General features: G+C 28.1%; 4 protein-coding genes across 6 annotated transcripts; 2 read left to right on the forward strand and 2 right to left on the reverse strand.

Moving 5' to 3' along the window:
• Positions 1–134: 134 nt before the first annotated feature.
• Positions 135–2202, forward strand: LOC127286394 (glucose-fructose oxidoreductase domain-containing protein 1). The gene is made up of 2 exons (XM_051312801.1): positions 135–983; positions 1218–2202. Exons 1-2 carry the CDS (start codon positions 500–502, stop codon positions 1889–1891), a joined length of 1158 nt encoding a protein of 385 aa, XP_051168758.1. The 5' UTR covers positions 135–499; the 3' UTR covers positions 1892–2202.
• A 543-nt stretch (positions 2203–2745) lies between these two features.
• LOC127286380 (zinc finger CCCH domain-containing protein 18-like) lies at positions 2746–11601 on the reverse strand. Of its 2 annotated transcripts, XM_051312780.1 has the most exons (8): positions 11269–11601; positions 10273–10600; positions 7504–8927; positions 6827–7335; positions 6397–6659; positions 5877–6284; positions 5202–5567; positions 2746–3405 (listed from the first exon to the last, which is right to left on the reverse strand). In XM_051312780.1, exons 2-8 carry the CDS (start codon positions 10329–10331, stop codon positions 2997–2999), a joined length of 3438 nt encoding a protein of 1145 aa, XP_051168737.1. In that variant the 5' UTR covers positions 10332–10600; positions 11269–11601; the 3' UTR covers positions 2746–2996. The 2 variants fall into 2 exon arrangements, with proteins under 2 accessions (XP_051168737.1, XP_051168738.1); XM_051312781.1 differs by lacking the exon at positions 10273–10600 and having other exon boundaries at positions 11269–11600.
• Positions 11602–11791: 190 nt separating this feature from the next.
• LOC127286399 (tRNA pseudouridine synthase Pus10) lies at positions 11792–14956 on the forward strand. 2 transcript variants are annotated; one of them, XM_051312811.1, is made up of 8 exons: positions 11792–12179; positions 12277–12372; positions 12478–12788; positions 12868–13076; positions 13161–13286; positions 13413–13602; positions 13679–14156; positions 14237–14956. In XM_051312811.1, exons 1-7 carry the CDS (start codon positions 12042–12044, stop codon positions 14112–14114), a joined length of 1506 nt encoding a protein of 501 aa, XP_051168768.1. In that variant the 5' UTR covers positions 11792–12041; the 3' UTR covers positions 14115–14156; positions 14237–14956. The 2 variants fall into 2 exon arrangements, with proteins under 2 accessions (XP_051168768.1, XP_051168767.1); XM_051312810.1 differs by having other exon boundaries at positions 14257–14956.
• A 171-nt stretch (positions 14957–15127) lies between these two features.
• On the reverse strand, positions 15128–19947 carry LOC127286398 (nuclear pore complex protein Nup98-Nup96-like). Its single transcript, XM_051312809.1, has 3 exons — positions 19762–19947; positions 17532–17736; positions 15128–17283 (listed from the first exon to the last, which is right to left on the reverse strand). Exons 2-3 carry the CDS (start codon positions 17716–17718, stop codon positions 15128–15130), a joined length of 2343 nt encoding a protein of 780 aa, XP_051168766.1. The 5' UTR covers positions 17719–17736; positions 19762–19947.
• Positions 19948–20193: the final 246 nt, after the last annotated feature.

Below are 20193 nucleotides of genomic sequence, written 5' to 3' on the forward strand. Positions count from 1 at the left end.
GAGATTTCACCTATAGAGGCACTCCAAACGAAGCTGTCAAAATATTGGAAATGTCAACAAAACTTAACCTCCTTGTATAATTAAAAATGTTTTGTACTTTTCTTTTATTCTTAAAATATATATCAATTAAATAGTATTTTTTCTAAAAATTGTCTTTGCTTTTGTGAAACAATTCAATTTATAGAAACTTGTTAAAATAATAATAATGCCTATGTGAACAAAAAGTAATAATGACTAATATAGGATATTTTAGAATGTGAAATATTTATATTTATGTAAATATAGAATGAACATGCTTTAATTTAAAATACGTATTAACTTTAAGTGTTTTAAGTGATCAAATTTGAACAAAATGGAAAGAAAGATCTGTTAGTGCGGTTTATATAAAAAAATTTAATTTTACATATGTAATATGTATATAATCTTCAAAAAATAGAGGATAATATCGCTTAATTTATCTTGAGAATTTATTAATTCTGAGGAAAATTTTACAAACACAATGTTGCCAGGAATTGGAGTATTTGGTACGGGGAATATTGTTAAAATTATAATACCATTTCTTCGTGAAAAAGGATTTAAAATTGAAGCAATATGGGGTAGAACAATTGCAGAAGCATCAGAATTGGCGACAGATTTAGAAATTCCATTTCACACAAGTCGAATTGATGATGTACTGTTGAGAAGGGATGTTGATTTAATTTTCATAATGTGCTCGCCTAGTTTACATGCACAAATTGCAGTTAAAGCATTGGGGATTGGTAAACATGTAGTTTGTGATAAACCAGGTGGATTGAGTCAAAGTGAAGCATTGAAAATGGTACGAGCTGCACAATATTATCCATCATTAATAAGTATTATAAATCATAGTTTAAGATTTCTTCCTGCATTCATACAAATGAAGAAAGCTTTAGAGGATGGATTTCTTGGAGGTTTAGCAACTGTAATTGATATCAGAGTTCAAATGGGCAGTTTATTGCATGACGGTAAATATTACTTTCAAATATTAAATATATTTTAATTCAGAACTAATAATTATTTAAATCAAAGGATCCTTTACATTCAAACTCAAATTATTGTCTACTTTAACTTTATTTATGGGTCAATCCATTATATTTCCACTTAAGTCGTTGCCGCCTAATTTTAAAAAAATAAATACTTTGCAGGAATGATTTATTAAATAAATAAAAAATTTATCAACTATTTAAAAATAATTTCAGGCTATGATTGGTTGTGCGATGATACAATGGGAGGTGGAATTTTGGCTCTTGTTGGAAGTCACGTGATAGATTTGGTGCATCATTTAATTGGTCAACGTGCTGTTCGAGTACACGCAGTAATTCGCACATTCACCCAAACGACAAAATCTATATCAGGAATACGTCACGTGACTGCACCGGATTTTTGTACCTTTCAAATGGAATTAAATGGTGGAACACTTGTAACGGCAACTCTCAGTAATCATCTTCAGGGTCAATTGTCACAGGAGATATTAGTTTGTGGACCTGGTGGTCATCTTGTTGTACGTGGAGGCGATTTACATGGATGTAGAGATGATCAGGAGGATGTTTTATATTTAGATGTGGAAAATCTTCAGGATTCATGTTCTTCTGTAGCGGATTTCATTCCTCGTCCCTATATTAAGGGTTTGAGAAAAATGATTGGTGCATTGAGAGAGGCCTTTTTGCCTGTCGAAGATAAACGTGGATGGATTAAAGAACCTGTTTCTTCAGCTGCAACATTTGAGGATGGTCTTTATGTTCAAGCCGTTATCGATGCATTACGACAAAGTAATAAACGACGAGAGTGGACTAAAGTTTGCATTCTAACGGAAGAACCCGATCCAAATCCACTTTTAAGTGCTGCCGTTAGAGCGACGGCAATTTCAATTTAATTTATATAAGTATATTAGTTAAACCTTGGTGAAATTGATTTAAGCTACGTAATATTTATTTAATGGAAAGTTGTGGAAAAATTTTAGGGATCTGAAATGTTAAATTTTAGACGTTACATACGTGATATAAAAACACAAAAATTTTATTGTTTTTATCATTAAGAATTTTACATTTTAGCTGTGCTGATTAATATTTCTAACAATTTACTAAACAAAAAAAAAAATTGAAAAAAATTATTCAGAACCCTAATAACAAAAATGTCGACTTTAAATTTCGAGAATTCAATACTCACACAATACTCTAAAAATAATTTTTTTTTAAATCAATATTGTTTAAAAAATCGAATGCCTATAAATAACATACGTTTGAATTTTAATATTACGAAAAAGCTATTTTAGAATTGAAATTGTAAATAATTTACAATAATTAAGCAATGTAAAAAATTATTGTAAATTATCATTCTTCGTTAATTAAAATAGAAACTTTCGATCAAATGTCAATGTCGACAAATTTTTTTTGTACTTTTATATATATATATATAAAAATGACTGAAATTCTGCAATTACAAATAACTATTTTAATTGCTTTTAAGCGATAGCATTAACACGAAAAACTAATTTATTCACAATTGCTGCAAAGTTATTTTAAAAATATTTAATTGGGTTGTGCGATGTACCTGAAAGGTATTGTTATTCTATTAAAAAATAAAAGTCAGTATTTATAAATACGTATATAGAAAGAAGTGTTAAATTAAAATTAAGGATAAATTATTATAACAAAATTTGGTTTTTTCTCATTTTCAACTTTACTTTATTTCGCAAATTTCTAAATGTGGAAATTAACACAAAAAAGAGAGAGATGTAACGGACATTTTATTTATACGCACTTTTCTTTTTAAAAAAATAGAGCACAATTATCAAATTACACAGGCGTATAAAAGTTTGTTTATAAAAAACAAAAAAAAAAAAAAAAAAAGATGACCATCTTTTAACATATTCCTGTAAATTGAGAAAAATTTACTGTATGATTAAAGTGTTATCTATATTTAAAGGCAAAGAAACATGTATATAGTAAAGTAACTTTTTTCCTCCAAGTTATTTGAATTTAAACTTTTGATCTTTTTCGTGCAATCGCATCTTCAACAGCTTTGAGTTGCTTCAATAGTTCCTCACGTCGTGAACTTGCTTTTTTGGCTGCTTTTGCAGCGGCAGCGGCAACACTTGCTTTACTGTCAACCGTCGGCGATGTTTCGGCCGGTCTCTTTTTACCAGCAATTGACGCACTACGATCAACTTTCTTAACTGCTGTTGCACTCTGTGATGGTTTCAATGTCAACTTTATTTGTTGCTTATTGCCGCTCACCTTAAGGGCATCGAGAGCTTTTGTATCTTTTCGAATTGGTGGTGTTGATCCTTTTTTTCGTCGCGATTCACTCGATGAAGATGAATAGCTTGATTCACTTGAATCACTGCTACTGCCACTGCTATCCGATCCTGAACTACTGTGAGATGATCTAAAAAAATATAAAATTATTAATTTATTACATAAACATAAAAGTTACATTGAAAAAGCGGTGTTAACTATTGAAAATAACATTATATAATAATAAAATGCTTGGTCTGTCCTTCTACCCTAACTTGAAGTTGGTCTTTTCTGATTTCACGTGTTTTTTTGAATAGTAATCTTATGACGTGTCAAATATTGACAATTCTTTTTCTCATTTTTGCCAAAGTTGTATAATTGTGTTTCCAAATTTCGGAATAAGTTTCTTTAAAATTCCAAATTCGAAAATTCAATTCACGAAGCTCAAGTACATAACGTTTACCAACGAAATTTTTTTTAAGTTGTATATTGAGATTCAAAAATTGTATACAAATACAAAAAATTTATGATGAGAAAAAAGATGCGCCAGGAAATTTCGTACAAGATAGTAATTTGAAAAAATTAATTTTTAAGGTACCAGGGGCCAACGAATACCTATTAAATATTAATTATAAAAACACAGGCCTCGAATCAACTTAAAGACACAAAAAGTCGTTTTAGTCGATTTATATTCCAAAGAAAAGTGGATTTGTTTTTTTATTTTAACAAAAATATTTTACAGATTTTTAAATAAAAAAAATTTTTTTTTTAATAATAATCCTTTTCGAAGGGTTAAAGTTGAAATTTTTAGAAATAATTAAATTTCAAAAGATATTGTTAATTTTCAAACAATTATTAAATTTTATAGAACTAAAAATAATTTATCAAACAATTTTTGGAAAACATTTTTTTAAATTTAATTGAATTTTCAAAGATTTAAAATTGAGATTTTTGATAGTTGAAATTTCAAAGAATATTATTAAAATAGTTAAAAATAATTGAATTTCCTTAGAGTTATAATTGAAATTATTAAATTTCAAAAAAAAAATTTTCGATGGAAAATTTTAGAAATAATTATATTTTAAGATGCTTTTAAATTCAAATTATTGAAAATTCAATTAATTTTGAATTCAAATTTTTGAGAATAATGAATTTTTATTTGATTTTACATTTGGAAAATAATTGAATTTCAGTTCATTTTGAATTGAAAATTTTGGGAAGTAATTGAATTTTAATTGAAATTTTGGATATTAATTTAATTTAAGTTCATTTTTGATTGAAAATTTGGATAATTGATTTTGAATTAAAATTTCGGGTAATAATTGAATTTTAGTTTATTTTGAATTGAAATTTTTAAAAAATAATTCAATTTTATTGTGATATTTTTTTTAAATTATAAACAATTGTTAAATTTCATAAAAGTTTTAATTGAAAAAATAATTTTGATATAATTGAATTTGTGATGTATTTCATTAAAATTATTAAAAATAATTAATTTAGTGAAGAATCATTTTAGTTCAAAATTTGTTAAATAATTGAATTGAAGAAGATCTGAAGAAGATCTACATTTTATACTAAAAAATGTATTTTATTTACAATTTTTTTTCAAATGTAAAAAAAAATGTCGCATTTTATTAAAATAAGTCGATAAAAGTCGTATTTTTGAAAAAAGTCATATAATCATAATTTAAACATATAATTTTCCTTATTATCATTTAATATGTAATAATATTCTAATAAATTAAATTATTATTGATAATATTAATCTTTAATTTCTTTATAACAAACAATTAAATACTCAATTTGGCGCGCTTGCGCGCGTTTAATTTTGCTAGTAAATAATAAAATTATTGTCAATATTTTGAATTATTGACTTTTTTTACTTTCGACTGTTTGTTTATTTAACTCCAGTTCTTCCAATATTAAAGAAAAATAAATATTTCTTACCTGGATCGAGAATGGCCCTTAATAACTTTAGCAACAGCAGCAGCGGCAAGAGCTGCTTTGTCTCTGGTTTTGTCATTTTGTCGAGGATGTGTTGTCAATGGACTCGGCGCTGGTGGATTGAGTCCAGCTCTTCGATGTAGAGTTCCAGTAGGTGAAGTTGAGCCTTTGCTACCGCGAGGAGAAGGAGCAGGTGGATTCATTAACATTGCACCACGTACTGGTGGTGCAACAACAGCAGGAGGAGGTGCAGCAGTTAAGGTTTTTGTTTTTGCATTAACACGGGACCTAGAAGGAGGGGACGGTGATCTGGACCTGGATTGGGAGTCATAAGAAGTGTAGCTAGAATGGCTCGTACTACGGCTAGAGCTAAAAGTTTACAATTTCAATCATTCACATTCAATATAGAAAGCACAAAATAAGATTAAAAAAAAATACACAAAATACAGAAAAACAATATCTAACTTGAAAACTTCAACTTTTAAAGAATATTTAAAAAAGAAAAGTACAAAAAATTTGTTATTAAAAATAAGTGTTAATTGTTAATTTAAATATTTTACAAGTGTTCTTAAATAATTTTTTGTAATGTGAAAATTAACATTATGTATTAACTAAAAGTTAATTTTCTTAGTGGAAAGTAAAAAAAAAAATTGTAGTTTTATTTTGTAAAAAACTTGCCTGCTCGATGAGTAAGATGAACCTGATGAATAAGATTGTCGTCGAGATCTTTTCGATGAGGTTCGATTTCTACGAACAGAACCAGGGGATTTTCGACGCATCCAAGGATCAGCCCATTCATCGCCACGAGTTCTTTCTGTTGGTTGTGGTTCTTCCTCTCGCCATGTTTTAGACGATGGTATACGTTCAACAATCACTTCCCTCGAGGGTCGTTTATGTTTCTTTTCATATTTTTCATAATATTCACGTTCTCTTTCGCGTTCACGTTCCCTATCACGTTCACGCTCGCGTGGATGTGGCGGTGGTGAATTTGAATGTGGAGCATTACGTGGTTGAACCGAATGATAATCATAACGTTCTCTATAATTTTCCATTCCACTTCTGCCTTCCGATTTATATTGAACTCGTCTAAAAATTAATTTATATAATGGTTTCTATTTTTTTTTAATTTTTAAACAGTTTTGAAAATTAAAGTTTAAAAACATAAAAAAAAATTTTTAATTGATAGAAAAATAATAACCTGTAATATTCATGAGGAGTTGGAGGATAATATCCTTCGGGTTCATCTGCATAATGATCTGGCGTTATTCTCGGTGCAGGTGCTCGAGAAACTCTTTGTGGAGGTTCTCGTGGTGGCCATCGTTCTATTGGTGGTTCAGGACTCGCTGGTCTCACATAATATCCGGCTTCTCTATCGAGTTCCTCTTGGCCTAAACTCAAATTCATTTTCTTCTCCTCGAAATCCATATCAGATTCTTTACGTTTGTTTGCTTTTCTCATCATCTGCATTCATAGAATTAAAAAATATTTAAAAACCTATCAATTTGAAAAAAATTAAATTTAAAAAAAGTGACTGTAAAATTGTAAAAAGAAATATCATTTTATTTATTCGAATTAAAATGGAAATTTCAATGTTTGTTGAGAAAATAAAAAAAAAGCAACACACTCACTTCTTTAGCTTGACGTAATCCACGTTCCCAAGGAGATTCAGAGACGAGTTCATCGGTTTTTGGAACATGAGGAGGTGCAGCAGAGAAACCAGGAAGTGGTCTCATTAAACTTGGTCTTTCAATGTGAGGCCGAAATTCATGTGGACCACCAGCATGTGGAGGATATGCCATTGGTCTCACCATATCAAACATAGTGTAATTACCCTTGTCGGTAACACCGGGATGTAAAAATCTACAGCTAACACCCCAAGTGCATTGACCACGATTATAAAATCTACACACAGGTCGTGGTTCCGTTTCTTCAGGACGAGCATCATCACCATCGCTGAGCTCACCTTCTTCCAACTCGGAATTACCTTTTTCATCATCATCATCATCTTCTTCTTCGCCATCCTCTTTATCGTTTTCCTCGTCCACCTCTTTTGCTTTCACTTTGTCTTTATCTTTATCTTTTGGCTCTTTGTCATTGATTTCCTTGGTTTCTTTTATTGGTGCTGGCTCTGTTTCTCCTAAAAAAAAATCATATTCATAAAATTAGTCTCAATTTGCAAAATTATATCGATTTATGCAAAAGCTTAAATTTTAAAGACACTTCCAAAAAAATTTGAAAGCTCTCAAATTTTTCTTTTTGTATAAAAGTTATTATATAAAAAAACGGTTTATCTATTTATACTGACCATCCTCACGTTCATCTTTCCATTGACCATCAGCTTCAAAGTCCAATTGTTCATTTTCCTCAGCTAAACTCTCGGGTGCAATTTTCTCCTCCCTCTCAATTTTCTCATTATTCACAATAGATATTGGCTGTTCAACAATTTCCTCAGTTTTCTTTTGTCCATGCTCACGATCACCATCATCGTCCATACTATCTAAATCTGAAACATCGGATAAATCTTCGCCATGAGAAATTGGCGTAGGCTTTGATTTAAGCGCTGATTGTGACACATCGTCCATATCACCATCGGATATTTGTTCACCATCAATTTCATTATAACAATTTCTGCTTTTACCTTCCGGCGAATGTGGTGATGAACGTTTATTTAAATGGCGATCAACACTCGGCGATGATTTCATTGACTTTGGAGTATTTCGTCCAGAGTCGGGAGATTTTACAGAGCTACGCTGTGATCTTGGGGATGCGGGAGATCTTGGTGATCGTGGTGATTGTGGTGTTAGGGGAGTTCTTGGCGATGCGGGAGATCGTGGAGATTTTGGTGAACTTGGTCTTGATTCACTGTTACGATCAAGTGGCGATTTAGGTGAATGACCTCTGTACATCGTTGGGGAATTTGGTGGGGAATTATAGTCATCAGCATTTTGAGGAGAATTTGGTGATGCTGGACTTGATGTCATACGTGGAGATTTCGGTGACATTGGTCCTGTTCGTTGGAAACGACAATTATTCGGTGAACGTGGTGAACTATGATTAGAACGAGGTCTTGAAAAACTACGATTTGAATCGGGTCTCGGTGAATTGGGCGATTGCGGTTGAGGAGAACTGCGATTTGAACCTGGTCGCGAATTTGAACTTGGATTTGATCGATGTGATGAACTTCGATTTGAACGCATTTGAGGGGAACAACTTCGATTTGATCGTGTCTCAGGTGAGCCTGGATTTGATCTTGACGGTGATCGTTGATTTGACCTCAATGGAGAGCCTTGATTTGAACGTGAGGGAGAGCAGGGATTTGATCGTGAGGGTGGTGAATCTGGATTATTGGATCTTGAACGTGAACTACGATTTGATTGTGGTGATTCAGAACCATCTTTGTAACTATATTTTGTGGGTGATGGCGAGCGTGATTTTTGTGAACTTCCACTTGACGCTGGTGATTTGCTCATTGATCGGGCGGATTTTGACGTGGAACGATGATAATTGTGTGATTTTTTTGAAGTTCTTGGCGATTTAGATCCACGATTTGATAATGGAGAAGCAGACGAGCGAGCATTGTAAGATGCCTCAGTTGAGGGTGTCTTTCGGTCCGAATGAGTTGAACGTCGTGGTGATTGTGAAGCTACTGTATCCGGTGAGACACTTCTACGACTTTCCTCATAGTCCTCGGATGATGAATTGTCAGAACTGGAGTCCGACATGTTTAGCCTGTGAACAATTTAAAAAATTAGAATTTATCACAAAAAAACAAATAATACAAATATAAGATGATGATTTCTTCTCAACGATGAATATTTTTATTTTCAATTAATTCTTATTGTTTTTAACACACAATATATCCATATCTTCAAGGACCGTATTCAATATTACTAAACATATTTCAAGTACTTTCTTTTTTTTTCTTTTTTTTAATTCCATTATATAACTTTAGATTCATGGCTCACAGCTCTTTTTTGTGGATTAAATTTTGCTAAAATAATGATTATTTTTCCTAAAGATGAAAAGTTTGAAACTGTTAAAAAATGACATTTGAATATGAAATAAATATAAAATATTTTTCAAATATAAATTAAATTAAAAAAAATTAAATTAAATCAGAGAAAATATATATGTATAGAATGAATAAATGACATTAAAGTCCGCAACGTTTTTTTTTTTTTTTTTTGATAACTTACAGGCCTCGGATCGACTTTAAGTCGCAAAAACAATCTAAAAAGTTTGACTGAAAAATATATTTTTAAAAATCTTAATTATTATATCAAAAATTTTGAAAATATTCAATCAAATAATTGGAATTACCTTCTTATATTGAATCGAATAATTAAAATTTTTTGAATGTTTAATAAAATTATTGAAACTATTTTAAATCTGTAACCAAAGAATTGAAATTATATTAAATTATTCTCTCTAATAATTGACATTATCTCCAAATAATCTATAAAATAAATAAATTATTTTCAAATATTAAATTATATAATTAGTTATAATTTTAAGTAATGAAAATATTTTTAAAAAAGTCGAATTTGCTCGTTGAAATCGTACACTCCGAGCCCTGTGATAAATTAAAAAGAGAAAAAGAAATTTCATTAGCTAATTTAAACATTTATTCATACCGAATTTGAAATCTTATAATTTATTAATAAATGTTCCACGAGACAAAATTTTACAGGAGAAAACGTTGTGAATTTCATTGGCATATGAATAATCTAGTTTCTGTTATAAATATTTCCACGAAAAATAACTATTTTCTATTAAAAAGTTAAATTAAATAAGTAAAACAAATGATTCATAAAAAAAAGAATAATGTTTTAAATAAATTTTAATACATATCTAGATAATTGATAGGTTTTATTTTTTAATAGTGGATCATTCGTGGAAATATTCTGTATATTATTATAGTTATCTAGACATTCATAGTTTTGCTGCATTTCGGAATATTATTCTATTATTTTTTTTTAATATATAAATATAGGAAAAAGGGAAATGCTGTGAGACCTGGAGACCTACCAGTGTAGCGCTTTAAGCTACAACAGTAGCATCGCGCAGGGCTTACCTGGATCGAAAAGAGCCCATGCGGTAATCGCTCTTGAAGGTGCAACGCGCGCGATCCATGTCGTGTGAGACATTTTTTTATAGCACGTCGGAAACTGATTGACTTTTTTTTCTTTTGATACTTTATATACTTTTTACTATACTTTTTTTCACAGATTAAATGTAGACTTTTTTTTAAAGGTATACTATAACACGAACTGTTTACTTTTTTTTCAACTTGAACACAACACAAACTAAGAAAAACTGTTATAACTGCGAACTGTTTTTACTTTTACTTTTTTTTTTGTACGTCACTAGGTATAACTCTTATAACGAGTGAACTTTTCAACCTGAAAAAATGGGTATTTGGCAGTGTGTTGGGAGAAAAAAAAAGGTTAATTGGATAGTAGAAAGGATGAAAAATTGATATATACATATAAAGGAAACAAAAGGATATGAGTGTACAATATAGATATTGGAATTATAGTTCCTATATTTGATAACAAGAACTTATAAAAGAGAGATAGAGAGACTAGTATATGTCATTGACAATACTTGTTGCAGCAAACAATGTAATTTACTTTCTTTTTTTTTTAAATATCACACATCATAAAAAAAAATATTTTAAAAATCATTTTTTTTAAACTGAACAAGATTTTAAATATATTTTTATAAGCTCAATTTTAATTTTCTGAAATAATTCGGTGGAAGTATATATTAGCAATTATCTTTCAAATATGTTACACAATAAAAATATTCTGCAAAGAAATTGAGTCTCAATCGATCAGTTTATTTTATGAATATTTAATATGCAAATTAATGTTTAATAAAAAAAAGTGCAGCTGATGAACTATATAAATGATACACACATATAAATATATAGCATAACTTGCTGCAGCTTATATCGTTCAAAATAAATGTAAAAAAAAATTAACTGTACTTTCTGAGAAAAATATATAAACGCGACTATTCTAGTTCGAAAAAAATATTAATTTGAGGGTTATGCTTGGGACCTTACCTTCGTCGGATTTTAGGGCCTTATTTTATGGTAGGTTCAAGGCTCCAAATTAAGGGCGGCCGGCGTCACCCAGGAGGTATTAAAAACCCGAGTACCTCAGCCAATCCGGACTTTGCGAAATTCGCGTTGGGAATGTGAAACCGTCTTGTAATTGTTGATTTATTGAGAAAAATGAAAAGAATTCAATATGCTTCTCTCCTCGTTCCACGAAGATTCTAGTTCCTCACAAGGTCAATCACGTTTTTTAACGCCATTTATGAATTTTTCTCTTCGTTATAAAATTGCTTTGCTGATTGCGTACTTACTAAAATAAAAACTGCCTGATTTTCACAGGACGATCGTCAACGTTGTTCATTGCGAACTATCCTTTACTTTTTTCCGAAAGGGGACCTCTTTATTATAAAATCAACCAATGAGAAACGTGCATAAGAATCAATTTTGTCCATTTTAGCCATTCAGAAATTGAGCACATGGACAAGTTTGATTTCATTGGTTTATGACAAATAAGAAGAAGATTCATTAAATAAATATGATAAATGTAAATAAAATATGTATAAATAAATAAAAGTAAATAAATAAATAAAGTTAAAATGAAATAATTTTTGTTGTATTAAAAACAATATTATTAATACGTTTTTCACGTACTTAGTGTTTTTTCACACATTTTTCGTATTCGAAAAAAAAAACTTAATCATCTCGGTTTTTGAGGTTATATTTGTATAATCTGCTGTAATTTTCTAATTTTTTAATTTAAATTTTGTACATTTTATAAAATGAATACAATAATCGGCAATGAGGGGGAAATTGTTAGATTTTTAAGGGCATCAGGCTGTTGTCCCAGATGTTGTTTACGTTTTATAGGATCTAGAAATACAAATTATTATGAAGATCCTTTATTGACATTGGAAAAGGTAAAAACGTGTTTCATATTTTAAATTATATTATTACATAAATATTAAATATAATTATTCTTTATAATTTTCTTTTATTAAAAAAATTTCTTCGCAGTTGGAATATTTAGATAAATCTGAAATTGTAAATACTCCTTGCATAGTATGTTTAGGAATTTTACAAGATGAATTGTTTCAAAATACAATTCAAAAGGTATAAATTTATATTTATTTTTAAAATTGTCTAATAAAGTATTTTAATTATTATATTTTAACATTTATTTTTTGTATAATTTTCTTTTTTTTTAATGATTTTAAGACAGCAGACGAAATTATTCGAGGGAATTATGATTGCGAGACATTTACCATTGCATTGACTATTCCAGTTTTAATTGCACTTAGAGAACGTTCTATACAAATTTATTTAGCACAGTGTTTAAAATTATCTGAAGATGCACTTAATGAATTGAAATTACAAACGCAAAGTCTTAAGGAAATTTGGAAATTAATGGCTGTACCAAAAATTGAGAATTTGACGAATAAAATTGGCGAACCACAAAGAGTTACTTCTCATTTTCTTGTTGATATATTTTTCTCACATTCTCATGATGAAGAAGAATGTGTCGCCTTGTAAGTTTATTTTTATTTATCAAAGTATAAATATTTATTTTTAAGGTTTATACTATATTTAAAATTGACAATTTTGCAGATTAAAAAAATGTAATGTTGAAAAAAAGTCAAATAATTCAAGAAAAAGAAATAAGGAAAATAGTTATAGTAGAAAAAATGTTGAATCAACATTAGACACTTTAAATGATGATGAATTTGTAGATAATTGTACAATACCGCCAAAATCTGTTAAATCTTTTGCTACAATTGATAAAGTTAATTGTGCTCATAGTAGTCTTTTCATAGGAGGTAAACATTGATTTTGTTTTTTTTTTAAATTTGTATTTTATATACAATAAAATAAAAAATTGTAAATTTATATTTTATATTTAGGTCGTTATAATAAACTTTCAAGAAATTTATGCCAAACTCCTTGGTTTATTAATGGAGAGAGAAAAATGGAAACATCTGTTCAAGAACTTCTTTGTGATCCAATTCTCAAATACGTTCAAGCTGATTGTGAGTAATATGATTATTTAAAATAATATATAAAGATAATGAATAATTATAATACAAAATTCATATATTAATAATCCTAAATAATATATTATATTAATGAACATATTTTTGTTTTCTTTTTAACAGCGATGAAATTCCTTTCATCTGGAAGAGAAGACGTGGATGTGCGAATGTTAAATAATGGCAGGCCTTTTGCGGTTGAATTAATTAATCCGAGAATTACAAAATTTCCAGAAGGTTTTGAAAAATTGGTTTCTGATATCAATAAAAATTCGGAAATCGTTAAAATTACCAGCAATTTAAAGCTTCTTTCCAAGTAAAGAAAATTATTCTCACTTTTTTTTTTTTACTTTTAATTACTAATAATACATTTTTTTTTAATTCTTTTACAGATTAGATTTAAAAAAATTAAAAGAAGGCGAGAACGAGAAAACAAAAAACTATCGAGCATTTTGCATTTACAAGCCAAAATCAAATACCAAGGATTTAATTGATAAATTAAATGATTTAAAAAAATTGGATATTATTCAAAAAACACCAATTAGAGTTTTACATCGACGTCCATTGGCTTCTCGAATACGGACAATACACTCAATAAGAGCATATCATTTAAAAACCGAAGAATTGGCGAAAATTTCAATTGATATAAAAAATCTTGATGGAAATGAACTTTTTGTTATTGACGTTAAAACACAAGCTGGAACTTATGTGAAAGAATTTGTACACAGTGATTTTGGTAGAACAATTCCAAGTTTGTGTAGTCTTTTACAAACGGATGTCGATATTATTGCATTGGATGTTACGGGGATTAATCTAAATTGGCCATAATTTTATTGATAGAAAAAAATGTAATATACTTAAATTCACAGGGTAAATATAATACATTTTTATTTTACTTTTAATATTATATATTTTATTTATTGTTTATAATTTTTTTTTTATTGTTACAGTAAGTTTTATTTTTTTTTAGAGTGATTAAAATATCATCTATATACATATTATGTATTTATAAAGTGTTCTCTATACAATTTTTATTAGTATCAAAATTACAATTTTAAGTTTTTGTTTTGTTTTAAAACTAATTTTTGGAACACTATAAAAGCAATTAGAAAAAAATTTTATAACGAAGAGACAATATAAAATATTTGCAAACAACATTTTTGTAGTATTAAAATATTTTTAAAAAATCTATTTAAGATTTTTTATAAAAAAAAGAAATTAATACAAAAAATTTCATAAATTCGTACATAATGTAAAATTATAACGTAATATTTAGCAAATATGCTAAAAATAAACTACAAACGAATTATTAAACGATACATTAAATATTTTTGAATACAATATATAATTATAATAACATTTTTTATAATTTATAATATTTAGATTGGAACTTTCGATGTTTCATCATTTTTTAAGATAGAATTTATATGACAGTCTCTACTAAAAGTTAAGACATTTTTTACCCAAGATTAAAGAAAAACAAAAAATAATAATAACCGTAACTTTCATTGGAAGTTGGAACCAATTGTTTTTACTAATTTTTAAACAATTATCCTCATAAATAAATTTGATTAAAGATAATAATCGTATAAATTTTTCAAAGAAAATAATTTTAAATAAACGAGTTAAATAAATAATGATTTTTAAAAAATATTAAATATACAACTAAATAGTAAAAAAAAATTAAGGTAAATTAAACTTTTTTAACATTTTAAAAATTCACATCAACAATTTTTTTCACAAATGCGCATCTATCACAGAAGAACGATCGGAATTAATTGGACCAATTGTTTACAATTTATAAAATACCTTGATATATATATTTTTTTGTTTCATTGCAATTAAAAATGTTCTACCTGAAAGATCCATGATCCAGTTTTTGATTGATATTCCAAAAAAGAAGTATTGTGCTTCTCAGAAACACGTTTCAATTTCTCCACATAATTCATTTTCTCAATAATTTTAACATCTCGAATTGGCTTATTATCATATTTATCATTAGGCCAAACACGTTCTAATGTAACTTGTGCTGAGCGATTTAATCCCTGACCAATAGGTGGTTTTTTATTATCGTCTGGATAAATAATCACTTCCTTATGATTGAAATGAACTATTTCATCTAAATTTAATCCAAAAATATCACATTCTGAAAAAGAAACTTTACCATATCCTTTACGACCAACAGTGAAATTAGGAACAATACATGTTTGTTCATGAACATAATCATCAATTTTTTCCAATGGAGGAATTGTATAATATTCACATCTTTCAAGTTTCACTTGAGCTTTTTGTGCAATGTTTATTGATTCCAGGGATTTTTTCGATGAATTTAAAACTCGTTCAGATGAATCTAGAGAATCTTCTTCATCGTTCAATTGAATTGGAGAAATATTCGAATTCAACAATGAACTTGAAGGACTCGTTAGACTTGGTCTCAATTCTGTGATAGAATCATCAAAATTCTCAATATCTGTAATTTCAAGTTGTTTTAAATTTTTCCCATGACATTTATTTTGATTTATCACTGAAACTTTGAGCCATGATGTAGAACTTGTTGTATCACTGTTAAAAGATTGAATTTCTTGATTCTCTTTATCAGTGGCACTTGTCTCATCACATAATGATATTGTCGATATATTTGTCTCAGAATTTTTTGCCAAAAAATTTTCCCCCGTTTTGGAATTATTTGATGATCGTTTTGCTCGCAAAACTAAACGTTTTGCACTAGGACGAACTTGAAATGTTTCCAATAAATATGAATCTTCATTTTCAAGACTATCAAACAATGTTTTCTGATGTAATCCAGAACCGTTAATTAGTTTCGGTTTTATTTTCAATGAAGAATTATTTGTCGAAATTTTATATTGTGTTCGACTCATTGGTTTATTTACAATAAATGCTGATTTTGTTTTTGCCATATGTTCAGCTTTATTTGATGATGATGATTGAAGATTTCTTAATAATGAGGAATCACCAAATGGCGTTGTAATTAAACCCAAAATTTGATTAGGTATTGGATTTGAAACAGTATTTTGTGTTTGATTCGCAATTAATGACGAAGGAATTATTGAAGAATTTGAAGAGGGGAAATTAAAAGGTCGATAATTGTAAGATGGAGCAAAACCAGTGGTTGAAAAAGGTGTTTTATATGTATTGGAATTGGGTGTAAATAAATTTATATTTCTCTGTAAATTAGAAAAAGGATTATTATTGTTAAAAGTAGTATTCATTGCATTTGATGTTAAAGAAAAACCAGAAGGTTTAAATAGAAAATTTTGTTTTGTATTCTCTGGAAGAAAACAAGATTTTGAGATAAATAAATTTGTGCTTGAATTTGATGGATTAAATCCATTGCATGAAGTTGACCATAAAGAAAGTGGTTTTGATTGATTATTCTGATTAGATTGAGTTGAAACAAATCCACTATTCTGTGGTTTATTAAATACAAAATTTGTTGAATTATTTGAAGGAAATGGAGAAGTTGTTGGAAATTGATTGTTAGTAATGGAAGGTGTGGAAAACATAAATGGTTTATTAAAAAAACCAGTACTTGATTGATTTGTTGTTGAAATTCCAGGCGTTGATAAGTTAGAAAATCCTGTTTGTAGTCCTTTTCTACCTTGTTTATAATCTTCAAATCGTAATTCTTCCAAAGATTTATCTTCATATTCTTTCATAACATTAATGCACCAATAAAGCACGTGTATTGTTTGAGTTAATCCTCTATTTTGTATTGTATCACTTCCCACAACAGGATTAAATTTCACAACTGTTCCACTTGTATCTCTGAATCCAGAAGAAGATGAAGAATTAAAGAAATTAGACGTTCTTACAAAAGGATTATTTGTCTGTTGTGATTGAGGTTGAACAAAAGGATTAAAACCAAAACCAGTTTGATTATTAGCTTGATTAAGTGCCAATGGTGTAAATGTATTGGTTCCAATGGCATTTGTAGATTGTTGATTGCTAAATGGAATTGTGTTTGTATTTCCAAAACCTATTTTGAAAAATAAATAAGAATTTTTTTTTATTATTTATGATGTTCCACCGTGAAAGGGACATAAGCTGGAAAAATATGATTTTTTATTTTTTTTATATGAATCAATAGATTTTGTGTTATTAATGATTATTTAAACGTATTTCATGTAAAATTAGCTTTTTACAGCTAAAGTCCTTTTCACTGTGGAGCGTCAGATTTAATTAGGAAATATAAAAAAACAAATGAGATAATATAATTTTTTTCACCTCCAAAATGCGCTTGTGTTGAAGAAGTTTGGCCAAAATTTGAAGTAGATCTATTAAATAAACTTCCTGTAATGGTACCTGAAGAATTTTGTATAGGAAGTGAAGAATTCCTACTAATTAATGGTACTGAAGAAATACCAAAATTTATCTTCATACCAAAAGCGGTACTTTCAGTTTGATCGAACATAATCAAAATGTTTAATGTCTGAAACAATTTTTAATAAATTCTATTTTATTAAGACATAGGGTAATCGGTACAATGATTGGCCCCCCTAAGAAAATTTTTATGTTTGACTTACTGTCGAATTCACACCATATGTCAAAAAAATATTTGAGAAACACTAATCGCCCATAAATTTATTCTATTTTAAATATTAGTAATTAGAAAAAAATAGGAAAATTTTAAATAACACACGGAGAGAAATCTGGTGCGATTTACGCATGAGCATGTCCTTAGGAATATAGTAACAGACGCTTTCAAGCAAAAATCCTAAGTGAGCGAGGTATTATTGTATGAGTCTCACCTGATATTCAGATGGAATCTTATGGTTTTTGCTTGGAAGTGTCCATGCTATATTCCTATGGACTTGCTCATGCGCAAATCGCAGCAGATTTCTCTCCGTGCAGATATGTTAAGAAAATAATGCAAATGTCAGAAAATACATTTATTGGCCTTAAAAACATAGTGATTGGCAGTTGCCAATAATTGTATCATTGGCCTCTGTAAGTTTTTAAATACAATGATTGGCCACCTTTCCTATTAACATGAAGTTATTAGAATTATAGGTATAACCTGTACTTTTTTGAAAGCAACAGAGGCGACACTGGTGGCAAAATAAAATGTTGAATTTTCAGTTATTGGCCCCTATCGTTGTACAATGATTGGCCGTGGCCAAAAATTGTAATTTAAGGTTATTTAATATTTTTACATAAACAGACTTATTAAAAACAAATATTTAAGTGTTGTAAAAAATGTTTGATAATATTTTACAATATTTTTGAAAATTACAGTCATTGGCCTCTTTAGCCACCATGGCCAATCATTGTATTTTCGTACAATTCAAAGAGGGTATTATTGGCCTCCCAATAAATTAAAAAAACGTTATATTTTTAAATAAAAAACTATTTTATCGTGTATTTGTAACCACTGCAAGTTTATATAAGAACAAATTTTCTTAAAAACATATTTTTACACTAAAAAATTTCTAATCTTTTATTAGGGTACACTACTGATCACCATAGTATTCTTTGCTGTCAAACTTTGTTTTCAGAACACGTAAATAAATAATTAAATTTAAATTAATAATGAAGGACCAGATAATCCCGACTGAAATGATCGCAGCGTAATTGTGTGAAGTTTATTAAGCATAAATTGAAAAATGATTTGATGTTAGTTCTTTCTTATTATATTTATATTTCATCAAGACGGCCAATCATTGTACCGATTACCCTACATAGAAAAACCTTCAATTATTCAATTAAATAATTGATAAAATACTAAAAATATAATATAAAATTTAAATATATATATATACCGTAAGAAAAGTACCATGGTAGTCACAGCCCACGAGTGCGAGTAAGACTACACTTGTGCTTTTTTTACTGTATAAAAATTAAGTGTATAAACAAACATTAAAATAAACCAAAGTTATAAATGAAATATTCAGTTTACAATGATTCAAAGAATTGAAATAGCAAAACTATTATTATAAGAAAAAGCATGGGTTTCATTTATTATTAAACAAGATTGCATTTAATTGCGTCACAATTTTAGGATTACATCATAATAATATACAGTATATTATTATACATATACTGATAAAATATAATATATCGATAACTAATGAGGATATTATTTATATATTATTATTTAATATTCAGCTTGCAACAAAAATTTAAATATTGAAAAAACAATAAACACCAAATATAAAAATTATTCCATTTGTTAAAATAAATATAGGTATTTCATTAAAAAGAATTTAAGAGAAATAGTGTTTTTACTACAGCAACAATAAACTGCGTAGAAAAATATAAGCGAATTTTGGATATCTCGAAAGTAAATGCAATATATATTAAATATTTGATTTATTAAATATAAAGTAGCTATCAAAATAATAATTATAATACAATACACCAAACTGATTTTTACTTTTTATATTACGTAAAAAACATAAGTTTTTAAAAAGTTAACATTTATATAAGCTTCTTTCAAAATTAATGAATTAAATACCTTAATATTCTTGTTTTACTTATTTAAATGATTTTTTTAAATAAGTTTCTGTGCTGTACTAACTTCCAATAAACATAATAAACTCAAAACCAAATGTCGTACTGTCTTTCAACTTTTGATTCTGAAAGACATAAGGAATGTATGTAAACACAACTTTTGTTATTGTTGTGACGCAAATAATGAAATCAGTTTGGAAGTGTTGGAAGTGACGAAAGACGAAAAAGAAAATTTCCAGTCGGTAAAGAGAGGATAAATCTATCGATCGGTAATACTATGTAGTTCAAAATGAAAAATATAATATTATTATTAATAATATTATAATCAGTGAATAATAATTTTAATTCTATTTTAGAAAAAAATTGTTTTTATTAACAAATAATAAGAATGTGTTTTACATATTTTTAACAATTTTATATTAAATAAACCGGAAGT

Source organism: Leptopilina boulardi, unplaced genomic scaffold (assembly GCF_019393585.1).
Source record: "Leptopilina boulardi isolate dan_hultmark-lab unplaced genomic scaffold, ZJU_Lbou_2.1 LbouV2_354, whole genome shotgun sequence".
Lineage (NCBI taxonomy): Eukaryota > Metazoa > Arthropoda > Insecta > Hymenoptera > Figitidae > Leptopilina > Leptopilina boulardi.

What these genes read in the sequence shown, in the direction of transcription:
- LOC127286394 (XM_051312801.1), top strand. Translation starts at nt 500, where the DNA reads ATGTTGCCAGGAATTGGAGTATTTGGTACGGGGAATATTGTTAAAATT. An exon ending in GGGCAGTTTATTGCATGACG is followed by an intron (nt 984 to 1,217) that starts GTAAATATTACT and finishes AAATAATTTCAG; the next exon opens with GCTATGATTGGTTGTGCGAT.
- LOC127286380 (XM_051312780.1), bottom strand. Translation starts at nt 10,331, where the DNA reads ATGGATCGCGCGCGTTGCACCTTCAAGAGCGATTACCGCATGGGCTCT. An exon ending in TCATCTTACTCATCGAGCAG is followed by an intron (nt 5,568 to 5,876) that starts GCAAGTTTTTTA and finishes GTAAACTTTTAG; the next exon opens with CTCTAGCCGTAGTACGAGCC. An exon ending in AAGGGCCATTCTCGATCCAG is followed by an intron (nt 3,406 to 5,201) that starts GTAAGAAATATT and finishes ATATTTTTTTAG; the next exon opens with ATCATCTCACAGTAGTTCAG.
- LOC127286399 (XM_051312811.1), top strand. Translation starts at nt 12,042, where the DNA reads ATGAATACAATAATCGGCAATGAGGGGGAAATTGTTAGATTTTTAAGG. An exon ending in TTCAAAATACAATTCAAAAG is followed by an intron (nt 12,373 to 12,477) that starts GTATAAATTTAT and finishes AATGATTTTAAG; the next exon opens with ACAGCAGACGAAATTATTCG. An exon ending in CAAATACGTTCAAGCTGATT is followed by an intron (nt 13,287 to 13,412) that starts GTGAGTAATATG and finishes TCTTTTTAACAG; the next exon opens with CGATGAAATTCCTTTCATCT.
- LOC127286398 (XM_051312809.1), bottom strand. Translation starts at nt 17,718, where the DNA reads ATGTTCGATCAAACTGAAAGTACCGCTTTTGGTATGAAGATAAATTTT. An exon ending in AACACAAGCGCATTTTGGAG is followed by an intron (nt 17,284 to 17,531) that starts GTGAAAAAAATT and finishes TTTTCAAAATAG; the next exon opens with GTTTTGGAAATACAAACACA.